At 43.2% G+C, this 26845-nt stretch overlaps 1 protein-coding gene across 4 annotated transcripts in view; it reads left to right on the top strand.

Moving 5' to 3' along the window:
• Nucleotides 1–26845, top strand: part of LOC311056057 (thyroid hormone receptor alpha) — a 124354-nt gene that overhangs the window by 80396 nt on the left and 17113 nt on the right. For 3 of the 4 annotated variants that reach the window (XM_084072408.1, XM_084072409.1, XM_084072407.1), the window contains 2 exons: nucleotides 8370–8611; nucleotides 23121–23182. In XM_084072408.1, coding sequence (XP_083928534.1) covers nucleotides 8556–8611; nucleotides 23121–23182 — 118 coding nt within the window. In that variant the 5' untranslated portion in view covers nucleotides 8370–8555. Of the gene's footprint in view, nucleotides 1–8369; nucleotides 8612–18361; nucleotides 18475–23120; nucleotides 23183–26845 lie in introns of those variants that run through there. The other variant, XM_084072410.1, reaches the window with a different exon arrangement.

The following is a 26845-nucleotide window of genomic DNA, read 5'->3' as shown; positions in this document are numbered from 1 at the left end:
GAAGGAAAAAAGGAGTGGGCCAAGGACAGACCCTTGGGGGACCCGGTCAATGAAGTATATAAAAAGGGTTTAAAGGGATATTTCACTCTCAAACATGTTTGAAAGTGAAATATCCCTTTAAGTGGTTTACCTTGGCACTGCTCCCCATCAATGTTTGGCTGATGTTTGATTAAAAAGAAAAAAACATGTGCAAAAATATATACTGTATAAATAATATAAATCTATTTTTTTTTTCATTAAAATGTTCTTATTTTGTTCATGTAATGTGTGATGAAAGCACTGACTGTACCGATAAGACCCAATTATTGAAATCCCAAACACGGAATATACTTTGACCATGCTGCATTGATGCCTGTATAGCCTCGGAGACTTGCCAGTCAGATACTTGCCAACCTGGAGACTTGCCAGTCTCCAATTTTTCTTGGGAATAGGAAGGACACTGATTTAATTAAGGCAGAAATAAATAAATAAATGTGTAGCACGTTGGCATACACACTATGGCACATTAGGAGTCCACTAGTGTACATTTGGGTCTAGGTCTATGTGTTTCTGGTCATATTATTGACCACTCGTTTTGTATGAGTTTTGGGAAAGTGAAGAATCGGCGTCCTCGCTCCCTGCATATTGTCAATACACGTGCAAGTTCAGATTGATTGGTCAACCCACTGAGGAGAAAAATGGCTGAGGACAGACAGAAGGTCAGAGGGACAGACAGAGAGAGTTTTCTTCATTTTATAGTAGGATGCAGTCTGGCTGTAAACACGTTTCTATTAATGCCAACCGCCTGAGGGAAATAGTCACAGAGCAATGTGCAAACTGTGTGAAATTAGAAAAATGTTCATTTAATGTTTCCCCACCCTTTAAATCTGGTGTTTTGGCCCGACATTACATACCATTTTTTTTGTTGGCTGACCTGTCAGGAGAGAGAGAGAGAGAGAGCTACATAGAACAAGGGAAGGAGAAATAAAGACGAGCAAGAAGCTAAGGAAAACGATGGAGGAAAATAATAGAGAGGGTGCAAAAGATAGAGAGAGAAAAGTGATGGAGGGTAATACAGAGAAAGAAAGAGGCCAGGAAGAGAGATAAAGTACAGCCTGAAGGAGAGAGAGAGATTTGGTCTGTAATCAAGCTGTGTTGCTTCTGTCCATTTAATCAGCTTGGACATCATCCAAGGTCTTTCCCATCAGCGATGGGCCGGTGTGTGAGTGAGTGAGTGTGTGTGTGTGTGTGTGTGTGTGTGTGTGTGTGTGTGTGTGTGTGTGTGTGTGTGTGTGTGTGTGTGTGTGTGTGTGTGTGTGTGTGTGTGTGTGTGTGTGTGTGTGTGTGTGTGTGTGTGTGTGTGTGTGAGACGTATGTGTGTGTGTGTACTGTACATGTGTGTGTAGCGTACTGTATGTAGTGTAATTAATTGGATACACATATACAGTATGTGTAACTCAGAGCTACAGGTGAACGTGTTACAGGTGAAACACATTGCTTGTTAATTACTAGTTATAAATGTTACAGATGAACACATAACTGACGAAGACGTTACTTGTAAAAACGTTCTTAGTAAACACGTTACTAGTGAATATGATAACAGTTCAAATGTTACTCGTCAAGATAAAATAAGTTGAGATGAGACCTTTATTATTGATCCCGTGAGGGAAATTCAGTCGCCAAAGGCAGGACAGCAGCTTAAGATACAGTTACAGGGCAAGAAAAGTACTCTAGGTACAGCAGGATAAAAGACACTCAAAAGAATCACCATCAGTAAATGAACAAAATATACAACATGTCCGATAGTGTCCTTACTGTAATGAACTGTTGTTAGTTCCGAGCTAATTAGTCTATTGAATGAGCAGAGAAACCATCGTGTGCATCATCATGATTAACACATTATTAGTAAAAACTTTGCTGATTAATACGTTATTATAATAGTAACAAGGTGTTGTCTAGTCGTGCGGATCTCTGACTTCAAATGGCCAGTCTATGACGTCAGTCATCTATGACGTATCTATGACATACTATACTATATTATTGGCTACTGGGAGGGCCGGCCACGTCATTATGACTCAGACATAGCCATAAACAAACCCGATACGCCCATATATAGGCATGCATGTCACAATGACATCATCATCATCACACTATAAGCCACCAAATCTCTGTTCGCAAAACTAATGTCTGTCCGCTAAAAAAATGTCTGTCTGCGAATCTCTGTCTGGGGAATAACTCGGGTAGTGATAGACCAAATGGTCCCAGATTTGGGGTGTGAGCTTGCTAGGCTGCGCCGGCCTAAGGGCGCCGTCCTAGTAACCATAAACCAGTGGTAACCAACCTTTTCAAGCCCTTGAGCACTTTTTATTCAAATGTGTAAGCCGAGATCTACCACAACAAATTATGTTCCAAAAAACCACCATGAGTAAGACATCATATTTACTTTAGCAATTTATGACAGGCTCACTCTATTTGCATGCATCCACACAAAGGCTATAGTCTTAATACGAATAAACAAAATGCATAGGGATATGAAATAAATGAGTTGCTGTTACAGATATCTAATCTTCAATGCACAATGCGTTGTGTATTGCTTGCGTGGCTCAAAGGCTATGTGCCAGGGTCAATCCACTTTCAATACTTTGAGGGGGTATATCCATAGTATACGAGTGGCCCCTCCGTCTTTGGACTAATCCACATGATATCTGATTGGCTCACAGTTTCAAGAATGCTGCCAGCCATCCATGGTGTCGGCAAGTTTAATTGAAATTAACGGGCGTGGGCTTGTGTGTCCGTCGCCTTCCCTTCCAATACACAAACATTTTTTTGACGATTGTGACGGCATTGAAGATCGACATGTTCATCGCGATCAATCAGTTACTTACCAAACCCGATACGCCCATATATAGGCATATATGGCCGGCCACATCACTATGACTCACTATGACCGGCATTCACTTCCTTTAAAAAAAATGTTTAATTGCATATTTAAAAAAAAACATATTATGTTTGGCCCCAAACATTTGGCGCTGATCATTCCAGCAGTTTGTGAGATTAGCCCCGGACATACATTACAATACTTACAGTAAAACAGACATACAGACAGACCCTCTCTTAGACATCTCTTCCTCCTACTCCTACTGTTGAGCATGTTAATAGTAAAGACATTATTCGTGTACATGTTAATAGTAAAAACGTTATTGGTGAACACATCATTACCAAGCACATTAGGATGAACAGTGAACACATTTCTGGTGAATACATTTGGTACATTTGGAGTATAAGAAGAGTCACTGTGCATTTTTGCTTGGGTGCATATTTTTGTCCGTACACGTGACTGTTCCAGCACGTGTGTGTGTGTGTGTGTGTGTGTGTGTGTGTGTGTGTGTGTGTGTGTGTGTGTGTGTGTGTGTGTGTGTGTGTGTGTGTGTGTGTGTCTGTGTGTCTGAGTATGTGCCTGTGCTTGAATTTGTGTTCTTTTATCATAATGTCTGAGACAGCATATGAGGAAAGGTTGTGGTTTCGCACAATGTCACTGTGTGTGTGTGTGTGTGGGGGGGGGGGGGTGTACTGCATGAATGTATATGTACGTGTTAAGTGTTTGAGGGTCTGTGGTGAAAAAAAGGTGAAGTGAGACATTTAGGAGTCTAAAAGTATATAGCTTGTTTCGTAATGGCAGAATGTAATCTGTTAATTGCTGTGTGTGTTTTTCCAGACATAGGCATGTACTGTATGTAGTCTGTACATGTGATCTTAACGCGGGCCTGTCTCTTTGCCCCACCTAACATAAGTACCATAACAAGTGATAAGAAAGGGTGCGTGTGTGTGCATGCGTGCGCGCGTGTGTGCATGTGTTTAAGTTTAAAAATGCCTTTTGTAGCTTTGATGATATACTTACAACAAATGTAGTTGTTGAGAATAAAAACTATTTGATGGTGTAATAACACCTATCTATATGTATATTATATATACATGCTATAACAGAGCTTGTGGGCCGTTCCGAAATCTCCCATGCTCTCACGCCATCTACTGTCTGAGGTGGGGAAGTGATGCAGGAACAAGCTGGAATCTTTCTTCAGAATGTTGTTCTGCTCCGGTCTTGGTAAACCTACTAATGAAGCTCTAAGCACAAGTTCAGTCAGAAAGACCTACTTCTCTGTTTTCCTTCCTTTAACCACATGAACCCCATCATCTCTATTCTGGGCATGTCATGATAGGTGAACATTCGGCAAAAATAGCAGATCTTCACAACGTGTCGCGATGTGAGCTTGTAAATAGGCTCTTTTCGATAAAGAGATTTGGTGTAGAGGGAAAAAAGGAGGGGGGGCTAAGTATAGACCCCTGTGGGACCCCGGTCAACAAAGCATATGTAAAATCAGCTTATCTTATCTCTCCTGCCTAGCCGATGCTACCGTGTGTTGTCAATTCAGAACCCCGCTCCATCTCCACCCCTCCACCAACAACGTCAAGGCCCCATCTGCATCCCCAGGGGGGAAGCTATTAACTCTAAATATGCTCTAGATTTAATGAACTAATCAATTACATGCAGTACTGCACTGTATAACTAGCAGTCTGGGTTCTCGAGGCAGAAGTTATGTATCCCAGTTTCTAAGGCCCTCCACACGCTATAGAAACATGGCTGACTTGGGTCATAGAGTTGATGCAAATAATTATTTGCATTTGTTTGTTTCTGTGCAGTGTACCAGAGGTACAGGGCTTACCCCACAGTACATTTGAAGGTCATCGTAGGGCCAGGTTGAGAGAGGCTTCCCAAAAGGACAAAGTATATCACACTGCTAGAGCATTTTGAAAACATTTCCACTAACCCTGATATGTATTCAACAAGTCTGCTTTTGCAATCTTTCTTGGATTAATAGGGTTTAAACTAAGGTACAAATTTATGTCAGAGGGGACAGATTACTGCTACTTTCCCATTCCACCACACTGTATAATCCTGAATGTTAATTTAACTCATTCACACTCATTCGCCTATAAATTAGCCCCGGTGAGGCAGCTAGAATACTAGAAGACCTGCAGGGAACAAAATATTTTCCACCACTTATTATTTTGTTTTGATGAGATGCCACAGCTTCCTTCCGTCTGCTGCACAGCTGTGACATCTGTTACATTCTCCCAAATCAATACCATGCAGTCTCTTTCTTCAGTGACCTGGTACAGTACAGTATACACAGGGACAAATATTCCCATGTCGTCTTGTGATTCTCAACATTTTGAATTTCAACAACCCCCAGTTTGATTTGCAATTGGACAAGACCCTCTTTTGATATCTCTGGAACCCCGATGTATACTGACAATGTAATCAGTGTTCATTTAACTTTGAGAGTATACAAATGGAACCAAATGAACCCAAAAGGGTAAAATGTTATACTCTAATGGAGTAGGGTCCATTTGGACTCTTGGTGGTCCCTAGACACGACACTGAGATTCAGTGTTCTATGGCCACTGAGCAGATATTCACACGTGTAATTCCTTGGCCAAAAAACGATTTTTCGTCTTTGTGTCTCTACCGACTGTACAATATGCCATTCCAGCATGCTGGCCAATTCACCACAGCCAGGAGTACAATTCAGCTCAATGACATTCAGCTCATTCAGATCGGTCCAGAGGTGCGCTCAAGAATATTGTTTGCCGTGAGCGTTTGCATTCAACAGTGTGTACTGTTGAATGTCGCTTCTTGAACTTTTTTTTTTTTTAACCAAAGGTTCAATTTCTGTGAGTTGATGATGGTATTTGCAGTTGTCAAACACAGCTTCTCCTCACCATTTGCAAACCTTTGCAAGCACAAGTCCTCGTTGAACACGCCTCAGTTCTCTTCTGTTTAGTTTAGTCTCTCAATGTAGGCTAGTGGTCCGTTGGGATCATTGGGAACAGAGAGCTGTTAAAATCAGTGATTCTCAACCATTTTAATTTCAAGGACCCGCCAGTTTGATATGCAATAAGCCACTGGCCACCATCTGATAACAATGTTTATATCTGTGACCCCAGTCTACACAGGGAAATCCTTAACGTTAATTTAACCCATTGGTTCCGTTTGTGCACTCTCAAAGCTACAGACCTGTAAGGGTCCAATTGGTTCCTCATTTAGCTGGGAACCCCCTGGAAGGACCCCTGGGGGTCCCGGGACCCCACGTTGAGAACCAGTGGTTTAAAGAATACACACTGTCTCTCAGGAATTAAATTATCTCACAAATGGTGAAACTGCTACCTCAAAATGCCCAATAGAATTATTGCACACGTGTAATATCTTGTAATTAAGCTAAACGTCCAGGTGTACTGTATACGCAACTTAATTGGTTAAACAGCAAACAAATTAAAAAATTCACAGAACATAAATCGCTACGCAACTTGGACAGTAGGGGGCCAGAAACTACACCTAAATACTTTTTTTAAGACCCTTTATATCGGTTTTAGCAATGTTATAGTCTTCCCACGTTAGAGGTGGGGATACTATATTGTACATGTGACGTCCACCCCAGCCCCATATGTACCTGGAACTGGAAGGTCAGCTCAGGTCACATTTATAGCCACACCACTGGTGTTGTGGTGAATCTGGTGCCCTCCTCTGGCTCACTCTGTCCCTCACAGGTCACAGCCCTGTGTATGTGCTACTGTACATTCACCCATACTGTACGTGTGCACCAGCAGAGGGTTTGTGTGTGTGTGTGTGTGTTTGTGTGTGTGTGTGTGTGTGTGTGTGTGTGTGTGTGTGTGTGTGTGTGTGTGTGTGTGTGTGTGTGTGTGTGTGTGTGTGTGTGTGTGTGTGTGTGTGTGTGTGTGTGTGTGTGTGTGTGTGTGTGTTTGCATGTGCGTGTGTGTGTGTGTGTGTGTGTGTGTGTTTGTTTAGAGTACATTGAAAAATCAAAAGTGTTTTATTTCTGAGAATGTACAAACCATATGGATCCCTCAAGGGCCATTTGGTTCCATATGTACATTCTTGGAGTTACAGACCCGTAAGGATACATTTGGCTCCATTTGTACACCCTGGGAGTTAGTTACAGACCAATAAGGGTTCATTTGGTTCCAGTTGCACACTCTCAGAGTTAAATTGAAAGTATCTCTCTACTTGGCTTCATTCAGCATGGTGGTGGTGAGAGACAGGAAGGATGGGGTCATGGGTAGAGGATATGACCCTGGATTTGAACCCAGGAAGTGGTGTGCAGACAAAATCAGTGCTCTGAAAAGCACAGGAATGCGTTTTGTATAGATATAGAAACCTAGATACTTCATTGGCGATGCGTCATCTCGGCCGCCATATTTTGTAGGGAGAGCCGTGCCAGTTAATGTATGGCCTGTATGGCCCACGTACAGGTACACGTAAGAGTCAGTCAACTCTTTTCGTTCAAAGCCTAAATAGGCCGTAAGGTGGACATCTTGTTGTGAGCCTGTTCGTAGCTGTCTGTTGTGTTGTGTAGCCCACAACGCCTCGCAGCGCGAGGCGTTGTGGGCTTGTAGATCTGCTATTTTTGGCTAAAGTTCTCCTCAGAAAAGGGATGCTAGGTTTCGAGTGGTTATGGTAAAAAGAAAAATCATATCACATAAAGATTTGGCGGACCCCCTGTAGTAACTCTGAGGACCCCCTAGGGGTCCCGGACCCCTGTTGAAGACCCCTGCTGTAAACTGGAAAAAAAGGGCACTTCTGGTCAAGAGGGCAAAGGGCAGGGGCTCTAGAACCACCTAGAGTCTATATCTGTGCACGTCCCTGATTAGCCTACCGGCCCACTCTGACGTGCCTCACTGGCCCCAAGGCCTCACTGTCAGCCCACCTGCCTCGTTGTCAAGGGATGAGAAAACTCACAGCGAAAACTCTGACCTCTGAACTGCACTGCTGTTCATAATATATATTTCACCAGTACAACGGATTTGATGTGGCTGTTTTCAGGGTCCGTTAGCGCTAAGGTGGACATCTTGAGAAACCTGGTATGAATAATAGAGGGCAGGGGAGCGAGTCAGAGGCTGTCTCGCCTCAGTCAAACACATGTTTGGAGGGGAAAATACGAGGACACTCAGAGAACATTGTCCTGTTTCTTCTCTTAGTGGCTCTTGGGGACACAGAGAATAGTATCCAGTATCTAGTAAAGCTTGTAGAATGAATTTAAAAATATCTATATCTCATTCTATATTCTATATCTCATTGTCTTATTTTAGTGTTTTACTCCACTCTTTTTTTGGGACTGTTTTTGACTGTTCCCTCTGTCTTCTCATTTCCCCCTGTCCTTTAATATACAAATAATGTATAATATACTGTAAATAATATAATGTATACAATCATATAATGTAAATTATTATATCTAGTAACATTGCAGGCTTTTTTTGTCTACAGGATTGTTAACTCGACCCGCCTCTCTCTCTCTCTCTCTCGTTCTCTCCAGGTCTCTATTACTTTCTATATCCCTCTCCCATGATGTCCAGTCCATTCAGTCCCTTCCAGCCTGTACCTGCCCAGATCCCAAGAAGGCCGTCGAATGACGGGGCTGCCAGCGAATGCTGAGCAGGCTGGCGAGGTTGTGGCCCGCCTCAGTGTCCTGTGATTGGCTACTGGATGGGACTGAGGCCCAATGGAGCCAATGTCCAACGAACAGGACACCAACTCATCAGAGGGAGATGAGAAACGGTGAGAGAGAGATGAGACGTGTGTGTGTGTGTGTGTGTGTGTGTGTGTGTGTGTGTGTGTGTGTGTGTGTGTGTGTGTGTGTGTGTGTGTGTGTGTGTGTGTGTGTGTGTGTGTGTGTGTGTGTGTGTGTGTGTGTGTGTGTGTGTGTGTGTGTGTGTGTGTGTGTGTGCGCGCGCGCGCGTGCGTCAAGGTTATTATAGATAATGAAAACTGAAATTTAAAAAACATTTTTGTTAACTGAAATAAATAAAAACGATAATTAAAACAAACAAACTATAACTAACTGAAACTGCATTGTGCGTTTACAAAACTAATTGAAATTATAGTCAAAATGCCCTTCTTTTTAGTTTTTGTAAATGTATTTGTATAAGCATTTTGGGTTGATGTGAAATCTTGATGCTTTTCTTTTCTTTTCTTTTATTACACAATGCTTATTCTGACCATTTTGAATCCTGCACCTGATAAATAAAGTATGAATAAAACTAATACTAAAACGTATAAAAACTCATTAAAACTAAGCAGTTTCAAAAAAATAAAAACAAAAAGTAAAAACTAGCAAATCTGAATTAGAAAAAAATGTGTCAAAACGAACTAGAACTAAACTATAATGAAAAATCCCAAACTATTATAACCTGTGTGTGTGTGTGTGTGTGTGTGTGTGTGTGTGTGTGTGTGTGTGTGTGTGTGTGTGTGTGTGTGTGTGTGTGCGTGCGTGCGTGCGTGCGTGCGTGCGTACGTGCGTGCGTGGCCATCTTTGATGTAAACATGAAAGGAAATCCAGGATCAACAGACAATTTGACAGCAATGACAGATCAAAGAATGACTGCATGGATGGATGGATGAACCCGCCAATGGAATAGTTATGTTGCTTCATAGAGAGAGGAACGAAATGGAGGAATCAATGTTTGTTCATTTGTTTGCTTGTTTGAATGGATGATGGATGGCTAAAATGATAATGAATAGTAGAGTATGTCTATCCAGGATGTTAAGAGCAGTGTAGTTATTTTGGGTTGCAGTGTGTGTGGAAGTGAAAGCTGAGGCGGTGCATTCTGTCACGCTGCCATCTGTGTGTTCTCGCTCCCATTACTCTGGCACGTGCGCTCACGTGCACACACACCCCTTTTTCATTTTCATTAAATCTGCAAAGTCCAGACCCACGGCAGTGCCGCGCGCACGCACGCATGCACTCACACACAACGCGCACTCACACGCACACACCCACACACACTCACACTGCAAGGCAGGCCAATGTTCACAGCCCTAGATAATAGGGAGGAAAAAAAGAGTGTGTGTGTTCGGAGGCGAGGGGAGGGGGGGGGGGGGCTGTTTTATATCCAAATGCACATCCATTTCATTTGACTATAGCTTATACTGTAGCAACGTCAGCTCTCCTCTGGCTGTGGTCATGTTGAGTGAGTCCACCTTGCACTCACCTTAATTACAAAGTCTGATCTTATAACATCTGTACTTCCTACAGTACCAACTGATTGATGGAACAAGCTTTTATGAAGATCAGTACTGTATATACCTCCATAACTTTAGGTAGTAATTACAGTACTGTATATACCTCCATAACTTTATTTAGTAATTAAGACATACTGTATGTGGGCCATACATGCAATTACATACTTACTACATGCAGATTGTTTTCATAATCGATCTGTCGAATCAAAAATGTCTTTACCCTAAAGAAAGTAAGGTACTAAAATAATGGTAACATTCACCATAGGTTTAACTGAACCTGAACAGTCATCTTGAAATTGCTCAATAATACATTGACTGGACACATTTTGTGTTCTGTGGATCGAACCTGTGACCCGTTCTGTTTCCAGGTTGGTTGGTGAAGAGAGTTGTTGACCAGAAAGGCAGCAGCTCAAATCCGTGGAAGATCGACTATTTTCACAGAATGTCCACCTATTAAGACATGCCCAGAATGTGGACGCTAGGGTTCAAGTTGTTAAATATTGATGCCAGCCTCGTGCTCGCAAAGAAAGACAAGACAAGAGACAGACAGAGGGACAGACTGACAAAGGAGTGGGTTGGAAGAGAGAGAGAGTGAGTGAGACATAGACAGAGACAGACAAGATGAAGACAGGGACACAGAGACACATGAGTACGCTGACAGAAATCTTTGGAGCATAAACACGAGACAGAGATGTGTGAGAGAGGACTGTGTTATTGTCTGTCAGTTTTTGTGTTTATTGTTTTTAATTGGCGAGCCATAGCTCCGAGTGGGATTTCACTGTAGCTCTCTTCAAACTTGGCCTGAATTCATGAAAGCGAGAATTTTGGTCTACGCTAACGAGATTACTTTTGGTGTGTGTGTGTGTGTTCGTGTGCGTGCGTGTGTGTGTGCGTGCATGTGTGTGTCAATTGCAAACATTTCTTTGTTTGGGTATTTATCCATGCAGTATTCAGGCTATGTGATGTATTTAGGTATTAACCACTTAAACCTTTAGTGTCCCAATTCTGGTAATGTCATAATAAGAGAACATTCAGCAAAAATATCTGATCTACATGTACAAGCTCCACTGCTTTTAGGTCTGTTATTTTTGAAAAAGGGAATTGGTGTAGAAAAAAAGAGGGGACCAAGAACAGAGAAGAATATATAGGTTTTAGGGTTGAGCATGTCGTCTTTGTGATGTATTGTGTGATGTTCATAGATTGTGCAGGATTTGCTTGTACTGTGTGTGTGTGTGTGTGTGTGTGTGTGTGTGTGTGTGTGTGTGTGTGTGTGTGTGTGTGTGTGTGTGTGTGTGTGTGTGTGTGTGTGTGTGTGTGTGTGTGTGTGTGTGTGTGTGTATTGTGCAGTATATGCATGCGTATGTGTGTGTTCCTACCTTCAAGAAGACATGAGAATATGCAGTAGAGTGTGTGCACATGAATGAAAATGTGTACTGTGCTGTCTTGCAGTTTGTGCATACTCAATGTGTACAGTATAGAGTATATACAGTGTGTGTGTGTGTGTGTGTGTGTGTGTGTGTGTGTGTGTGTGTGTGTGTGTGTGTGTGTGTGTGTGTGTGTGTGTGTGTGTGTGTGTGTGTGTGTGTGTGTGTGTGTGTGTGCGTGCGTGTGTATGCGTATGTTGTCTGTGGCGAGTGTGTGTGTGTGTGTGTGTGTGTGTGTGTGTGTGTGTGTGTGTGTGTGGATTAGTGGAGTGAAGGGACATGGATTAGGAGCAGGGGGGCAGATGGAACCACAGAAAGCAGAGGACAACTCAGGACACATCAATATGAGACGCCGAGGGGATTGTCGCTGTGTGTGTGTGTGTGTGTGTGTGTGTGTGTGTGTGTGTGTGTGTGTCTGTGTCTGTGTCTGTGTTTATGTGTGTCACAGGATGTAAGCAACCATGCACGTGTCCTTGCAAGCGCTGCCTCATGCCCTGAACCCTCCCCTTAGTGATCTCTGAGTCACTGTATGTGCCCTGTGGCGCACACACACACACACACACACACACACACACACACACACACACACACACACACACACACACACACACATACACACACACACACACACACACACACTGATGCAAAATTTCACATAGCCTGGAGCAGTTTGTTTGATGCTGAAATTGAATTTTGTGTGTGTGTGTGTGTGTGTGTGTGTGTGTGTGTGTGTGTGTGTGTGTGTTGGTGCGTGCGTGCCTGCAGTGTGTCCATGCATGTGTGCAAGCACGCATACATGCATGAGTGATTAAGGATTAACCACAGTGTGTTGCCTCCGAATATTCCCAGAGTCTTTGGCTTTCAGTAGGGCAATTCAATTAGGAACTTTAATAAAGACATTCTAAACGATGTTTGTGTACGCACTAGTGCTGTGCCTTAGTATGCACAATGCTGTACTATGTGTTCATTCCTGTTTGAGTCCTGTTTTCCTGTTTGTGTGTGTTTGTGTTGGAGAGCTCTGTGTGCACATTCCGTGTTTTTTCCGCGTGTGTTCACATAAACCTTGAGTCACGTTTTTGGAGGTTTTTTTTTTACCTTTGCGTAGGCGTCCATATGTATCCCTGTCTACATGTGCGCCTGCTGCACATGCTCCGATGCCTTTTGTATATCTGTTACTGTGTGTGTGCTCCTGCTGCTTCGTCCGTCTGTGTGCTGCTAACAAGGACTTATCATTCGTATCATATCGCATGAAAAGCATGGAGCGTTCATTAGCCAAGGTATTGAAATGCTAATCCACCACCATCTCTCGCTGTCAGCCGTGATATGTATAATGAACAGCAGACGGCATTGTATTTCCACAAACAAACAAACAAACAAACATTAATGCAGTGTGTGAGAGTGGCTGTCGAGTAGACTGCCCAGTCCAGGTTCCAGGTTTACTTTAACAAGCCCATGATGCTCACCCAGGTTTGTTTAAGGATGAAATTGGAATCAGAGTTGAAATGGATTTGTTTGAAAATCCCATGTCTTAGGTCTCTTCTGTCCAATGTCTTGTTGTGATACAGTAGCATTTCTCTCTCACACGGATCACCGTTCACAGGAATATTGTCTCTGGCTCTGACCCCCTTTAGTCCTTCATATTGGTTACTGTTATCCTCTAATTTTCCTCCAGTTTAGTTGTTGCCAATTCCCCTCATATGTACTTTAGTCCCTGTTGCTGCCAACCCCTCCGCTATTGGTCTGGGGAGGGTGTAGACAACCACATGTCTCCTCCGATACACATGGAGCTGGCAGCCTCTTCTATTCAGCTGACAGTGAGGAGTTTCACTGAGAGGGCATAACGGATGCTGAGGCCATCTCTCCCTGTTCCCTTCCCTACTGACCATTGGCTCAAACCACCAGCAGGAGTTGCTAGTGCAGCGACAAAGAGCACAATCCCCTGCCGGCTGGCTACCCGCATACAGCGTCTATAGACTGTGCATAGTAACTGTAGGTCCCAGTGGTTCCAGAATGTTTTAATTTTCCCATAGCTTTGTTTGATTGGCTCGGCAGCAGATTTGAACAAGAAATACATAATGACACCTTCACATGTGTTTCCAGTTCAAATCTGCCGCAGAGCCAATCAAACAAAGCTATGGGGAAAAAACACCGGAACAGGAAACGGGTATGCCACCTTCTGGAAACCCGGGCCTACAGTTATGCACAGGGCCTTTTGTGTTCGTTGGAGCGACCCGGCCAAGCCAGAGGCACTGCTGCCAGGGGTTGAACTTGTGTCTCTGCAGTGGTGGACACCAAGCTTTTAATGGAGAGCTGAGGGAGTTGTGAAGCTCACCGTCGTCTGGAAGCCATCACCACCTCTTCTAGCTTTCAGGCCAGAGTCAAGTCAATGTCAGAGTCAATCATACACCAGATTTTTTCAGTCAGGCAAGTGTGCATTTGTAGCAGAGCCCCAACACCCACAATTCTCCAGGGTGCTCTTCACTGAGGTTGAATACTACAGCGATCACAGTAGCACTTAAAGCAAGAGCCTTCCACCTTGCCAGTTGCCAATCAAACCTGTAATTATGGTTAAGAGCCTCCGCTTGGATATTATTGCCATTTACTGGACAACCCAATAGAATAGACTCTCTGCCTCTTTATCCTAACAGCTACTTACAGCATGATTTCAGTATTAGTAAATGTCTCTGTAATGTTTCAGTATAATTTCAGTATCTGCATGTATCAGTGAGGCCAGGTAAGCTTTTGCATGGATGAAAAATGATAGCGTTTACTTCCTACCCACCCCCCACCTCCTTTGATAAGCTAGTGATGAAAGGACTAAGAGATGGGGCCCCTCTCACTCTTTCTCTCTCTCTCTCCTACCAAAGCTGTGTCCTCAAACAACCCCAACCCCCTCCTCTGAGTTGAGGTTTTAGTGGCTGAAGTACAATAACAAACAAACCTCCGTCAGTAAACCTCTTTGACCCTTGACCTGCTGAAGTGTACTGAGGACGAAGGAGGAAGGAGCGTCTTTGTTGAAACTAATGAATAAAAACTCAAACTTTTTAACCACTTAAGCCCTATATATTTAATTCGCATCACATCACCTTGTGAGCTTGTAGGTTGGCTATTTTTGTTTTCATTTTTCATAAATGTTGCCTATAATGCCATGCCCAAAATAGGGACAGCAGTTTCAAAGATGTTAAATGGTAGGAAGGGTTGAGACTTACTAAGCTATCATTACAGGCATATCAGCGCAAACATGATCAGATCAGATCTTGCTATTTTTATCAACACGTTAACTAAAATAGCTTTATTCTGTTGGCAGCTTTTGCCTTCATGTTGTTATCAGTGGAAATGAGACCTGATTTATGTTCTGATGTTCAGGGAAACTCCATTGAACAGACCACGATAGAGCCCACACCGCACGTAACTGCTCCAGGGGTTGGAGTGAGTGCCTGATAGTTTTTTTGTTTTGTTTTCTTACCTTTATTTATCCAGGGTACTTTCACTAAGCATGATTGCTCTTTTTCAGCAATGCCCCGCTTTACACTCATGCATTTAGACCATAGAGTTAAAAAATAATAGAGAGGGCACCGGAAATCCCCGCCCATCCACTTGCATTGAGTTGCTTACCCAGCGCAAATGTGACAGGCGGGGCCTATTTGGGGCTTCTGTGGTACTTTATCCGTCACGGAGGTGACGCGCAACCCCGTGCGCAAGCTTGTGCGCAAGTCCAGCCCATTGGTCGAAACCGTTATCGCTCCTTTGTGACAGTGGCCCCAGGCCGTTTTAAGCTGCAGTACCTATGAATGGCCAGCATGTCCAATGCGCTTCAATGCAATCTCTGGGTTCTGGGGGCTTGAGTTAGACACATTCACACACCTAGGAGCACCATGAGGTCATCTCATCATGGTTTGGAACTAGGCCATTTCACATGTCATCCAAGCTCTTGTCTTCTCTTTCCTGTCTCTCTCCACTAGACTGCCTCTTTATGAAGGCAGAACTTTTGTCAGGGTTCTTGTGCAAGTCTGGGAAGTATGGAACATTGTTTTCTCATCCAAGCCTGACGGCTGATGGAAATGGCCAGGAAATGGTGATTAAATAAATTAATGAATATATTTTTGCAATAAATATTTTGATTGGGCAGCCCTTGAAAACCCTAACATCCACTTTAAATGCCAGTGGAGAGGAGCATTGGTTTAGCAGTGGTTGTTCTAGCTAGTGCGAGTCACAGTTTCCACCTCAGAAAAAGGTGTTATTGCAATTTAAAGTGTGTGCCTACGTACATGTGTACGTGTGTGTTGTATACACACACACACACACACACGCAGGCACACGCACACGCACACGCACACGCACTGCACTCGGTGTGTATGCATTTTCAAGCTATACTCAAAACCCTGGCCTACTTATACCTCTCTATTTGGCAAATTGCAGAAGAGGTGACTAGGTCTGTGGAAAAAAGAAGTGTAGAGTTGAGGCCACTTTTAGGTGTTAGAGTTGTTTAGAGTTGGGGGGGGGGGGGGGGGATTCTGGTGGCAATGACATGCAGTAAAAAAATAAATGAAATAGTGGTTGAGTGAGGACAGTTGAATTCCCAAGCCAAGTACATTTTCACATACTGTAGGCCCAATAAAAGTACAAGCTACTTAATGATCAATCTAGCACAGAAATACAAAATGTGATTGAGAGTTTGTGTGTGTTATACAGTACATAGGACCTCTCCATTGATTGATTAGTCACTGAGACTGTACAGGATCCATACATCCATAGATGTGTTAGTTATATTGTATTAACATATACTCTGTCATACAGATTTGTCTAAATAAGCTTTTGTTCACTAAAGAATGTATGGCTTGCAGCTTTATACTCCATCACACAACAGCATTGCTTGCTGACAAGATCTTGTCGACAAGCGACACCGCTGGACTACAGAGTATAAATTAGGCTTCTGGAAGGTTTTGATCCTTTATTATTGTGGTAGTTACTAGTTATAGGACCACTTTCAACCTGCTGTCCCTATTTTGGGCATGTCAGTATTCTGTCTCTAAATTCTTGCGACACGTCTGGAGCTTGTATATCTCCTATTTTCACTGTTTTCGTGGAGCAAGTTTTCTTTCAATGCATGCATTTGTCAGGGAGGCATGTGATGAATATCGGACGTCACAGAGCTTTAGCTGGAGGCATTACTAGAACTGGCTGCAATTGATCAAGTTCCCTAAAGGAAGGGATGATATACAGAGTTGGGGGGGAGGAGAGAAGAAAGGGCATGAGAGGAGAAGCGAGGGGGAAGAGGGGATGGGAGAGGGTCAAAATCAAACATCCATCCATTTGAAAAACATTACAGCTGCTCCAGAAATGATCACTGGCTGGACTATTGATCTCACTGTTGATGACTCCAGGAGATAGTAGTCTCCAGCCTTCATATGCAAGACAAGAACATTTTAGAGAAGGTAACTGCTACATTCTCCCCAAAGCCATAGTACTTTGATTACTACAGAAAATAGACATGTATAGATACTCTAGATAGGTAGGTAGAATGTTGGTTGATGGATTGGTTGTGACTGACTGACTGACTGACTGACTATGCCAATGCACCACATTTGTCATCACTAGACGCCACACATGCACAGATGCACGCACACACACACAGTTGGGTCATAGTGGAGGGGGGTGTGGCAGCTTGCAATAATTGTAATCGAGTTAGCATTAAAGCCTTAAAGTGAGTTTGGATGTTGGAGAGGCGTTACAGGGTGGTGTGGGTGTGTGACCCCCTTTGGAAGATGACAAATGTGAGGAAACATTCTTTGTTGGTGAAAAAAGGAATCGAGGAGAAGCAGAGAAAGAGAGAGGTAGAAATATGATTAGACATTGGATAGGAAACAACAAGAGAGAGAGAGAGAGAGGAACAACAGCACAGGAACCTGGAGGGTCAGCCAGAGAACGAGTGATACATAATAGGAGGTAGAGAGACAGAAAGATACAGTGGGGTTGTGTGAGGTAGACCGGGGGTAGGGGATGGGGGGGGGCAAGAGAGAGAGAGAGGCGAGTAGAGGAAGAGAAAGTGAAAGCTGGAAGGGGAGGGACAGCATGTGCGGAATGGTGTGAGAGAGATAGAGAGAGAATGACAGAGAGAGAGAGAGAGAAAGAGAGAGAGAGAGGGAGGGAGACATAAACAGAGTAGCCATGCCAGCGCACGCCCAGTCTGCTGTAGAACATCTCTGCTGCCTCAGACAGCTGACTATCAACAACCACTGCTATCCAGTACTACTCTCTCTACTTCGCTGTTGGCTCTGTGTCCTCCTTGACTGGACTCTGTTCAAACTGAACCCACCCCCAGCGCTGCACTGGAAGGCTTCTGTGTACAGTTTGAGGGGGATTTAAATACCTCCCCCCATGGGGATTATAAATAAGTGCATATCGCAGCCAACCCAGAACTCCTAGCCTAGGTCTGCTGAGAACACAGCACAGCGCCTACACTGTACTGTATTTTGTTTTTTCTTAGTTTTGTTTTCCGTCCTACATGGCTCGTCTCGCCGGCAAGACATTAAGCATTTTTGGACAACTCTTGATTGATCAAGACGGTCTCGTTTGCCCTTCAAGAAGACTCAACAAAGGCAAAGGAGAATAGCTGACACTGGAGGAAATACTGTACTACTATGGCGAAAGAGCACAAAGTACAGCGTGACAGCCGAGTGTTGCTGACAGGCATGCAGAGGTGGCATTAACTTCTGTATCGTAGTGTCTGTTTTCCATTACAGACGGCTCAGTGAGACTGACAGACCAGGTAGAATAGTAGATGAGGCGCTTGAAGAACTGGAGGAGCTCCTCTTCGGCAAACAAGGCATCTGTTTGTTTTATGGGAACTTTTTTTGTAGACTATAGGCTTGCATAGAGGACTCGTCTGCTGTCCTACTGCAGCTCTACTCATATTTTAAGTGTGCAGGGACCCTGGGCAGGCATGCATATTCTGCAGCCATACTGCATCAACAGGTGGGTTAGAGTGTGGTGTGTGTGTGTGTGTGTGTGTGTGTGTGTGTGTGTGTGTGTGTGTGTGTGTGTGTGTGTGTGTGTGTGTGTGTGTGTGTGTGTGTGTGTGTGTGTGTGTGTGTGTGTGTGTGTGTGTGTGTGTGTGCGCGTGCGTGCGTGTACTGTGTTTGTAACAGGATGTCAGCAAGCATGCATGCAGCATGTATCCTTGCATATGCTGGAGAGAGAAAGAGAGGAGAGAGAGATATTGGGCTTGCATGTGGGATGCGAGGTTGCCTAATCATGTGTTTCATGATTATTTTACCTTTATGTGTGTGTGTGTGTGTGTGTGTGTGTGTGTGTGTGTGTGCGTGTGTGCGTGTGCGTGTGTGTGTGTACCGTACTATATGTGTGTGTCTGTGCATGTTGAAGTGGGTGTGTACCATCTGTCAGACTGTCTCTGTAAGATAAAGTGAGAGTGTACTGTAATATGAAATGTGTGTGTAATGTGGTTACTGCAGCTGCAATTTATACCTTGCTTTGTCTACAGCCGTATGCTTTTATAATGCGCTCCACACTTAATCATAAACAGGTTTTCAAACATTCTCAGTGAATCCAAGTACAGCTGTGCTCAAATAAAGGGTTGGTTCCACTTCACTTATTTATGTCATTTATTCAAATCCCCCAGCATTGTTACTCTCAACCCTAACCGTTGTCTATCACTTGGACAGAAAATTGCCGAAGATATACGGCCCAAACAGAACCAAATAAATACAAATATGAATAGTATAAACAACAAACAATAGCAATAATAAGAAGAAGTGAACGTGCACATTTACGGAATACAGTACCTACTGTACTTTTGTACTCATCATACGTTAATATAAGCTCACTCTTTAAGAGTTCTACTCAAATACCTAAAACCTGGCTGTAGTGTTAAAATATAAAATGGAAGATGTAAACGGGGCACCGCAGTCCCTGAATGTGCTGAGCCCCCAGGACACTGTTAACAGCATCCCGGATCCTGTTCAAATCTAGTTCAATGGCCCGGCCGACGGCAAGTCACATGATGGCATGCATTCTCGCTGCTAGAAGAAGATATTAATATCAATAGATATTTTGTTTAGAAGATGGCCCTCCCATCGCCTTGGTGATTTAACAGGGGGGGGGGGGGGGGGTTAAGTGGGGGAGGGGAACACCCCCCCCCCCCCATTGACACCAATGTCTCACTGCAATCCCCTTCTTAAGTATAGATAATACTGGACATACATAAGCTTATTCCTGCACACTGACACCTCTTCAATCATGTGACCCCCTCCCAATCCAAAGACGGTGAAGGGGGAGGGGATTAATTTGAGCATTTTGGACTGAGCAAGCAAGGGAGAGATGTACAGTATGCGTACAGTACTCAATGTACGTACGGACGGACACACACATAGACGTACGGATGGATGGATGGATGGATGGATGGATGGATGTCAAACAGATAGTAAACATAATGATGCACAGTATACGTAGAAAACACTGATTTACATATATTCATGTCATTCTCAAGCCTTTGCATATGTTTTTGAGCACCATATGAAGTTGGAACCTCAGAGTAAGGACCTCGTTGTTTCTGTGTTTCTCAACATGTAGGCTGAATTAGTAAGTAATTACGTAATTCTGAATAAATGAAACAAAACAAAATAATCTTTGAATAGAACATATATGATACTTGTATCCACTTTAGTTGTTGTTGGGGTATTTGTCAAGTCCATTTTCACATACTTTACCCGGACTGTATCCTCTGTGTTTACCCATCCTCTAGTGGATGCCATTAATACGGCACCCGGGGAGCAGTTAGTGTCCTGCTCAGGGACACTTCTACATATAGACTGGGCGAGCTGGGGGTTGAACCAGTGACCTTCCGATTCCCAGACGGCCTCTCCCACTCGGCTACGGTCACAGTGGATGCTTTGTTCTCTATTGGCTCACACATTTACACTCAATTACAAAAACAGCTACTCTAGACCTTGGATGCAACTGTGATTAAACAAAAGCATTGTTATACACTGCGGCACTGACAGACAGAAAGAAGTGTGGAATGAGAGAGGGGAGGAGAGGGTTCAAATACCAACCGAAGGGGAAAAAGTGGCACTCCAAAATAAAGGATGCAAGACTTAGGAAGACTGAGGCCGAAACATGTGAAGCGTTCTCAATAAATAGGAATGTATATCTGAGCCAGTCTTGCATCCTTTATTTTGGAGTGCTGCTTTTTTCACTTTGGTGGTATTTGAATCTAGTTATATTTATAGCTGAGCACCCACTGCCTAAACAAAAAGGCATCCAGAGGAAGCGCACCTGCTTTTTTTCTTAGAGGGGAGGAGAGGGTTTGTGGTTGGTGAGGTTCTCTCTGTTTCCTAATATTGCTGATGGAGGGAGGGAATGAGAGAGGGTGGGGCAGGGACAGAGATGGGAGAGACTGAGCGAGAGAGCTGAAAGAAAAGAAAATATTTAGGGAATTGAGGAGAGAGAGAGGAGAAAGGGTGATATGTAGAGGAGAACAGAGGGGTGGGGAGGATTGGGGGGTGATGGGAGGGAGAGAGCAAATAAGCTGGAGGAGAATGGAGGCGATCACAGCGTGAGAGATGGACAGACAGACAGACAGACAGACTGACTGACAGACAGACAGGGAGAGTCAGAAGAAGAAGGGGAGGCGTGATGAAAGAGAGTGGAATGTGGAGACGGAGGATGAGGGGGGAATGGAAGAAGGGCGAAAGAGGGTGATGGGAGAGACGGGGGAGCATAATCCAAATCTGCAGAGAGCAGACTATCCTCAGGGAGAGAGAGATAGAGAGAGAGAGAGAGAGAGAGGGGAAGGATAGAGAAGGCTATCAGGACAGAGAGACTGAGTGAAGGAATTATCTGTCTCCATGTGTGTGTATTGTACGCATCGCGTGCACGTGCAAATGTGCGCGCGTGTCCATGTGTGTCTGTGTGTCTGTTTTGGAGAACAAGATAGTAGAGAGAGAGAGAGAGAGTGCATGCGTCTATCTGCTACACGTGAGCCAATAGCACTTTCCTGCCATAGGCTAGCACAGTGTGTGACGACTCACTGAGCAACATTTAAAATGGGCCCCTGTCTCTCTTACTGTACAGTACAGTGTGTTTTTATTTAAATGGACGGGTTGCTTGAAAGTAGGATATCCACACTCCGAATAATAAAAAGAGAAAACAGCTAGATTGTGAAATAGAGCTACATCAGTAGAGAATTGACCGGTCTATGGCTTAGACCGTTCTTTACTTCCCTTTTCATATTGTACATACTGTAACTTACTATTGTACATCTGGTCCACTGCTAATTAATTAACAGTGGGGGCCTCAAGTTGCACTATTAAAGTGTCTCTTTTTCCCTCCATAGATTTCAAAAGCTTCCGGACTGTCAAAATGGTGGCCCACGGGTCCAGTCTGGCCCGTGGGGTGATTCTGGGACATAAAAAAAAAAACATATTCGCTGCCATTTATGTATCTTTATGGCAGCAGCTCTCACACCCCTCTCTCGTCATTATCTCTCCCTACCACTGTCTGTACCACCTGCTGTGCTGGCAGCTTGTTGTGTGTACTTAGAAAATAATAGACGGCAGTTAGCCACCCACTGTGCGCAACTCCAGTCAATCCCCAGTCTGGCCAGGGCCTCGACAAGGCTGCATCTTGAGCAACGTATCAGTTACATCGGTGCCCTTATCAATCTACAACTTCTGTCTGTGAGAGATCTATGCTGTGTCTCTTGTAGTGAATTGGCTTTAGGCATGGTAGATAGGGTAAAGACAGGAGTGGTTGACACAAGGATAAAGATGAACCGATGTGAAGTAAATCCCCAATTCATTTGAGGTATGTAATATAAATGCACGTCCACAATATAAAGTATCTCAGCGGAGTTCCAGTTTGTGGGTAAGGAAGGTGTCCTTTTGCAGGAGATGCAGAAGAGCTGTCAACAACAAATCTACGGAACAGACCACCAAGAGTAGATGAAGATAGTAGTAGATCAATTTAACTTCAATTATGTCCAGCGATGAGCCAAACAGAACCTGGCAGTAAGCTTTGATGAAGGAAAAACCTGCCTTCAATATGTGTCATGATGCAACAGTTTTTCCTTCTTGAGCGATTCATGCCAAAGTGTAACATGCATAATAACATTATATAAAGCAGGTTTGTTGTGATTTTGTAATCCCTCCCCACACCCAGGGCATATAACGGCTGGGAATGTTATAAAATGCAGTAGTGTTTGTTACCGGCTTTGATGTTGTCAGGTATTAGATGACTTGACTTCAGACACTTCCATAATCCACCTCATTCGAGGTGGGCAAAAAAGTAGGCCTATCCGAGGATTATGAAGAGAGGCGGAGAAAGAAAGACAGAGAGAGAGAGAGAGAGAGAGAGTGAGAGAGAGAGAGAACAGGAAAGAGAAAGACACACACACACACACACACACACACACACACACACACACACACACACACACACACACACACACACACACACACACACACACACACACACACTGTGTATGCATGTACTGTACGTGTGAGAAAGAGATACTGTATTGGAGTTGTGTTTTCACACCAACTCTCTGTTTCCTATCCTCTGTCTCTCCATTTCTCTCTTCCTCCATCTCTCTCTCTCTGCAGGTGGCCAGATGGGCCGAAGAGGAAGAGGAAGAACAGTCAATGTTCGGTGAAGAGCATGTCGGGTAAGATTTCTCCTCCTCTGCCGCTCCTCTCCACTCCATCTCTCAAAGAATACAACTGCTAACACAATGCAACACCAGCCAATGTTTTGATGGTTCTGTACAGTACCTGCCTCTTAGGGCTAATTAATATTTCATTGCACGTTGAATAGCATCCCAGGCAGGTAACATTCCTTTGATAATCCCTTGATAAGCGCTTTGTCGTGTCTCCTCTTCCGACAAACTTAAATAAGAAAAATAAAATATAAAAGTGTCCACGTTTTGACATCCATCACATAAAGCCCTAAAGCTATAATTTATAATATATATGGAGGAGCGGGTGATAGTGGGGGACCTTGCAGCTTTAGAAAAAGCACATAATGGAACTTGTCTTCTAAATCCCAAATCAGCTATTTTTATAGATGGAGGTTTTTGGGGGGTTAGATCCATGGATTTAGATAAGAAGCCGCTGCCATTTGAGGCTTTAAATAACGTTCCTGGTGAGTTAATCTGATCATAACTCCCTGTGGGAGACTTTAAGCAGGAACTTTGAGGAAAGAAATACTATTTCCGGAAGGTGTTACATTGAAATCGTTTTTTTTTTCTTTCTTTCTTATTTAAGTAGACCCACCAGAGATAGCATCAGCCACGACATAAAAGAACTTTTTACATTCACAACAGCTCTTACTGTACCACCCGCCATCTTGATTTCTTTAATCAGATAAGACTAATGGATGAATATATGTTGATTCTGGCTTTTAGAGTTGACAACGTTGTAGAAAAAAGGGAAGTGAAATGCACAGCAATGCCGGAGAAGTAGCCTACTGACCATGACCAAAATGCAGTAGTTTGGGAAAAAGCAATCACATAGGATCACACTCATAGCCTCGACGTGGAAAGCATTTATTTTCGAACGCTAACGTCAGGGCATGCCAAAATATTCTAAATGGAACATTATCAGCTACAGCAAAACACAGCGGCATTCGTCTGATGACTAGTGTTAATTTCCTTCCTTGATATCAGATAGGGCTATGGTGGAGTAGATAGGTAAATAAAAACATACAAATAAGATGATCTTGTTAGTCTGTAACTCAAAATAGAAACTAATTTAATCTGAATCAAGCCACAGAAATGAAATCCTTTTTTACACTTCAAAACACACCAAGAGCGTGATCGATTGATTGGTTATATTCGGTGGTATATCACATAAAAAGAGCACAATAACACTTTCCCCACATACAGTCATACAGTAGCATCACCGAGGATGAAAACACAATAAAGCCAGAGGGCATATTTCCACTGTGGTCCTCTTCACAAAAAAACACTAACCAACATAACAAACAAAAACACAACAATACATCAGACAGATATACATAAAAACTAGAGTCTATGTGCAGTCAATGCATTTAACCTATTTTTAACCTATAAATGTGCAGTCAATGCATTTAACCTATTTTTAACCTATAAATGTGCAGTCAATGCATTTAACCTATTTTTAACCTATAAATGTGCAGTCATTGCATTTAACCTATTTTTAACCTATAAATGTGCAGTCAATGCATTTAACCTATTTTGAATAAAGTGTACTATGTACCTACACTACATAGTACATAATAAAGTTCACAGTTTATCAATTAAAGTGCGTAGACCAAATAGTCTATTAAAGTGCATATTTTAGCATTTAGTAAAGATTTGAGTAACTATATATTTTGACTAAAAGAAAAAATTGACACACAAAAAAAGGGCTGACTTTAAGTTGTGGTTTGGTGTCATACAGTATACTGTATATTCAAGCAATAATACATGAGAGGGAATGCTTTATCCTGGTTATTGGCACTGCTGTGCTGCAGCATAGTAGGCACGACGTGAAGCAGAGCGCCGTGGCCCTGCACAGCCGTGCCAATAATCATGATAAAGCACAACTTCAAGTGTTTTATTGCTTTTATACAACAGCACTGCACTGTTAACGTTAAATCCTTTTTTTGAAAAATTTGACAATTTCTCAAAATTACAACGCGTCACAATGCTATTTTCAAAATATCTTGAAAGATTTGGACAAATTAGGAATATTTTGACAGCACAAATCTTGTATGGGGTCCCTCTATGGATATTTTCAAAGGGGGGGTCCGCTGCCAATTTACCCTTTGATGTATTATTGTTTTATTGGCGCAGCTCCATGTTCCTCTTGGCCAATCGCAATGTGTGGTTGTATAGCTGTTGTATAAAACGAGGATAGACAGTATAAACTGCACAGTATAACAAGGTATGGTATGTACTATAGGTATATCAAAATGAGAAGAAAAAGGCCTCCCTAGCGTCCATCCATCCCAATTAAGAAAAGCAAAGTCAATAGGGCAGGAGATAAAAGCACAGTGTACACTATACACTTCCTCTGTAAAAACCTGTTTAAACTGCAGCTGATGAAGTGTCGCGCTAACACTGTCAGGCTCTGCCTTAATTTAGGATGAAGGTCAACTTTACTCCACATAATTCAAAGTGCATTTGCTGCATGCACCATTTACAGCTTCAAAACACATTTAGGACTCATTAGTCATTTCTTTTGGGCCAGTCCCATGGAATTCCTCCCCTCCAGTGCAGAGCTCTGCGGAGCAACAAAGTCAGCGATGGAGAGGAGATCAAGGCCCGAGAAGCTCTGTACTTCACTCTCAGATCAGCCTCATGAAAGCCTCAATTCTTCTTCATTGGAACAGATGGCCTGGGAGGATATATAGCTTCACAATTGGCCTCAGTCGTGACTACAGCGTAAATACCTTCCGCCATGAGATGCACACATTTCTCTGAGATGACTTAACGCTGCGGTTTAGACGGGGAGGAAGTCATTTCTTTTGAGAGAAAGTGGGTGATGACAGCGACCAGGAGTTAATGGCTTTCGAATGTCTAGCTAGCTTGCTAGCTCAGTGGCAAGGAGCTGCTTATTTTTAAAGGCTGTGGACTTAACGAGAGGAGAGAGAAACATCCACTTGATAATTGCCCTCCAGTGCTGTATGCTCCGCTCAGCCTGATTTGCCGGAGCCTCTGAGCGCGCGCGCGTGCGTGCGTGCGTGCGTGCGTGCGTGCGTGCGTGCGTGCGTGCGTGCGTGCGTGCGTGCGTGCGTGCGTGTGTGCGTGTGTGTGTGTGTGTGTGTGTGTGTGCACGCGTGGGTGTGCGTGTTTTCCTGTAAAAGTACTTTATATAGTGTTAAAACTTCTGGGTTGGCTGCCTATTAGTTTATAAGACCGAAAGAGTCCCTGTCTGCCGTTGTATACACATACGTGTAACTTATAATAAGTTTCATTTGCCTACTTGACTTTTATTACTCTTTTTCCACTTATTTGAAAAAACAAATCATGCTTAGGCTACTCTTCAACGTGACTGATTGAAAAAATATTTCAGGTTTATTTATTCTTTTTAGGGATTGCAGGATATTCACATCCTGCATTCTCTTGAGTTTTAGAGAATTTGAACAATGAAATCCACAGATGGAGAAATAGAAAACCTTTGGGGCCCCATAAAAACAGACAGGACAACAATAAAACCACACAAATGTAACACATTTCTCTTGTTCTACATAAAATAACTTAACCACATGAACCCTTGTATCCCTATTATAGGCATGTCATATTAGGTATAAATATATGAACATTCAGCAAAAGTAGCTCATCTACAAGTACAGAACGTGCTGCAAT

The sequence above is a fragment of the Gymnoscopelus microlampas genome, assembly GCF_963454915.1.
Source record: "Gymnoscopelus microlampas genome assembly, chromosome: 11".
NCBI classification, from domain to species: domain Eukaryota; kingdom Metazoa; phylum Chordata; class Actinopteri; order Myctophiformes; family Myctophidae; genus Gymnoscopelus; species Gymnoscopelus microlampas.
This window is presented reverse-complemented; position numbering and strand designations above follow the sequence as displayed.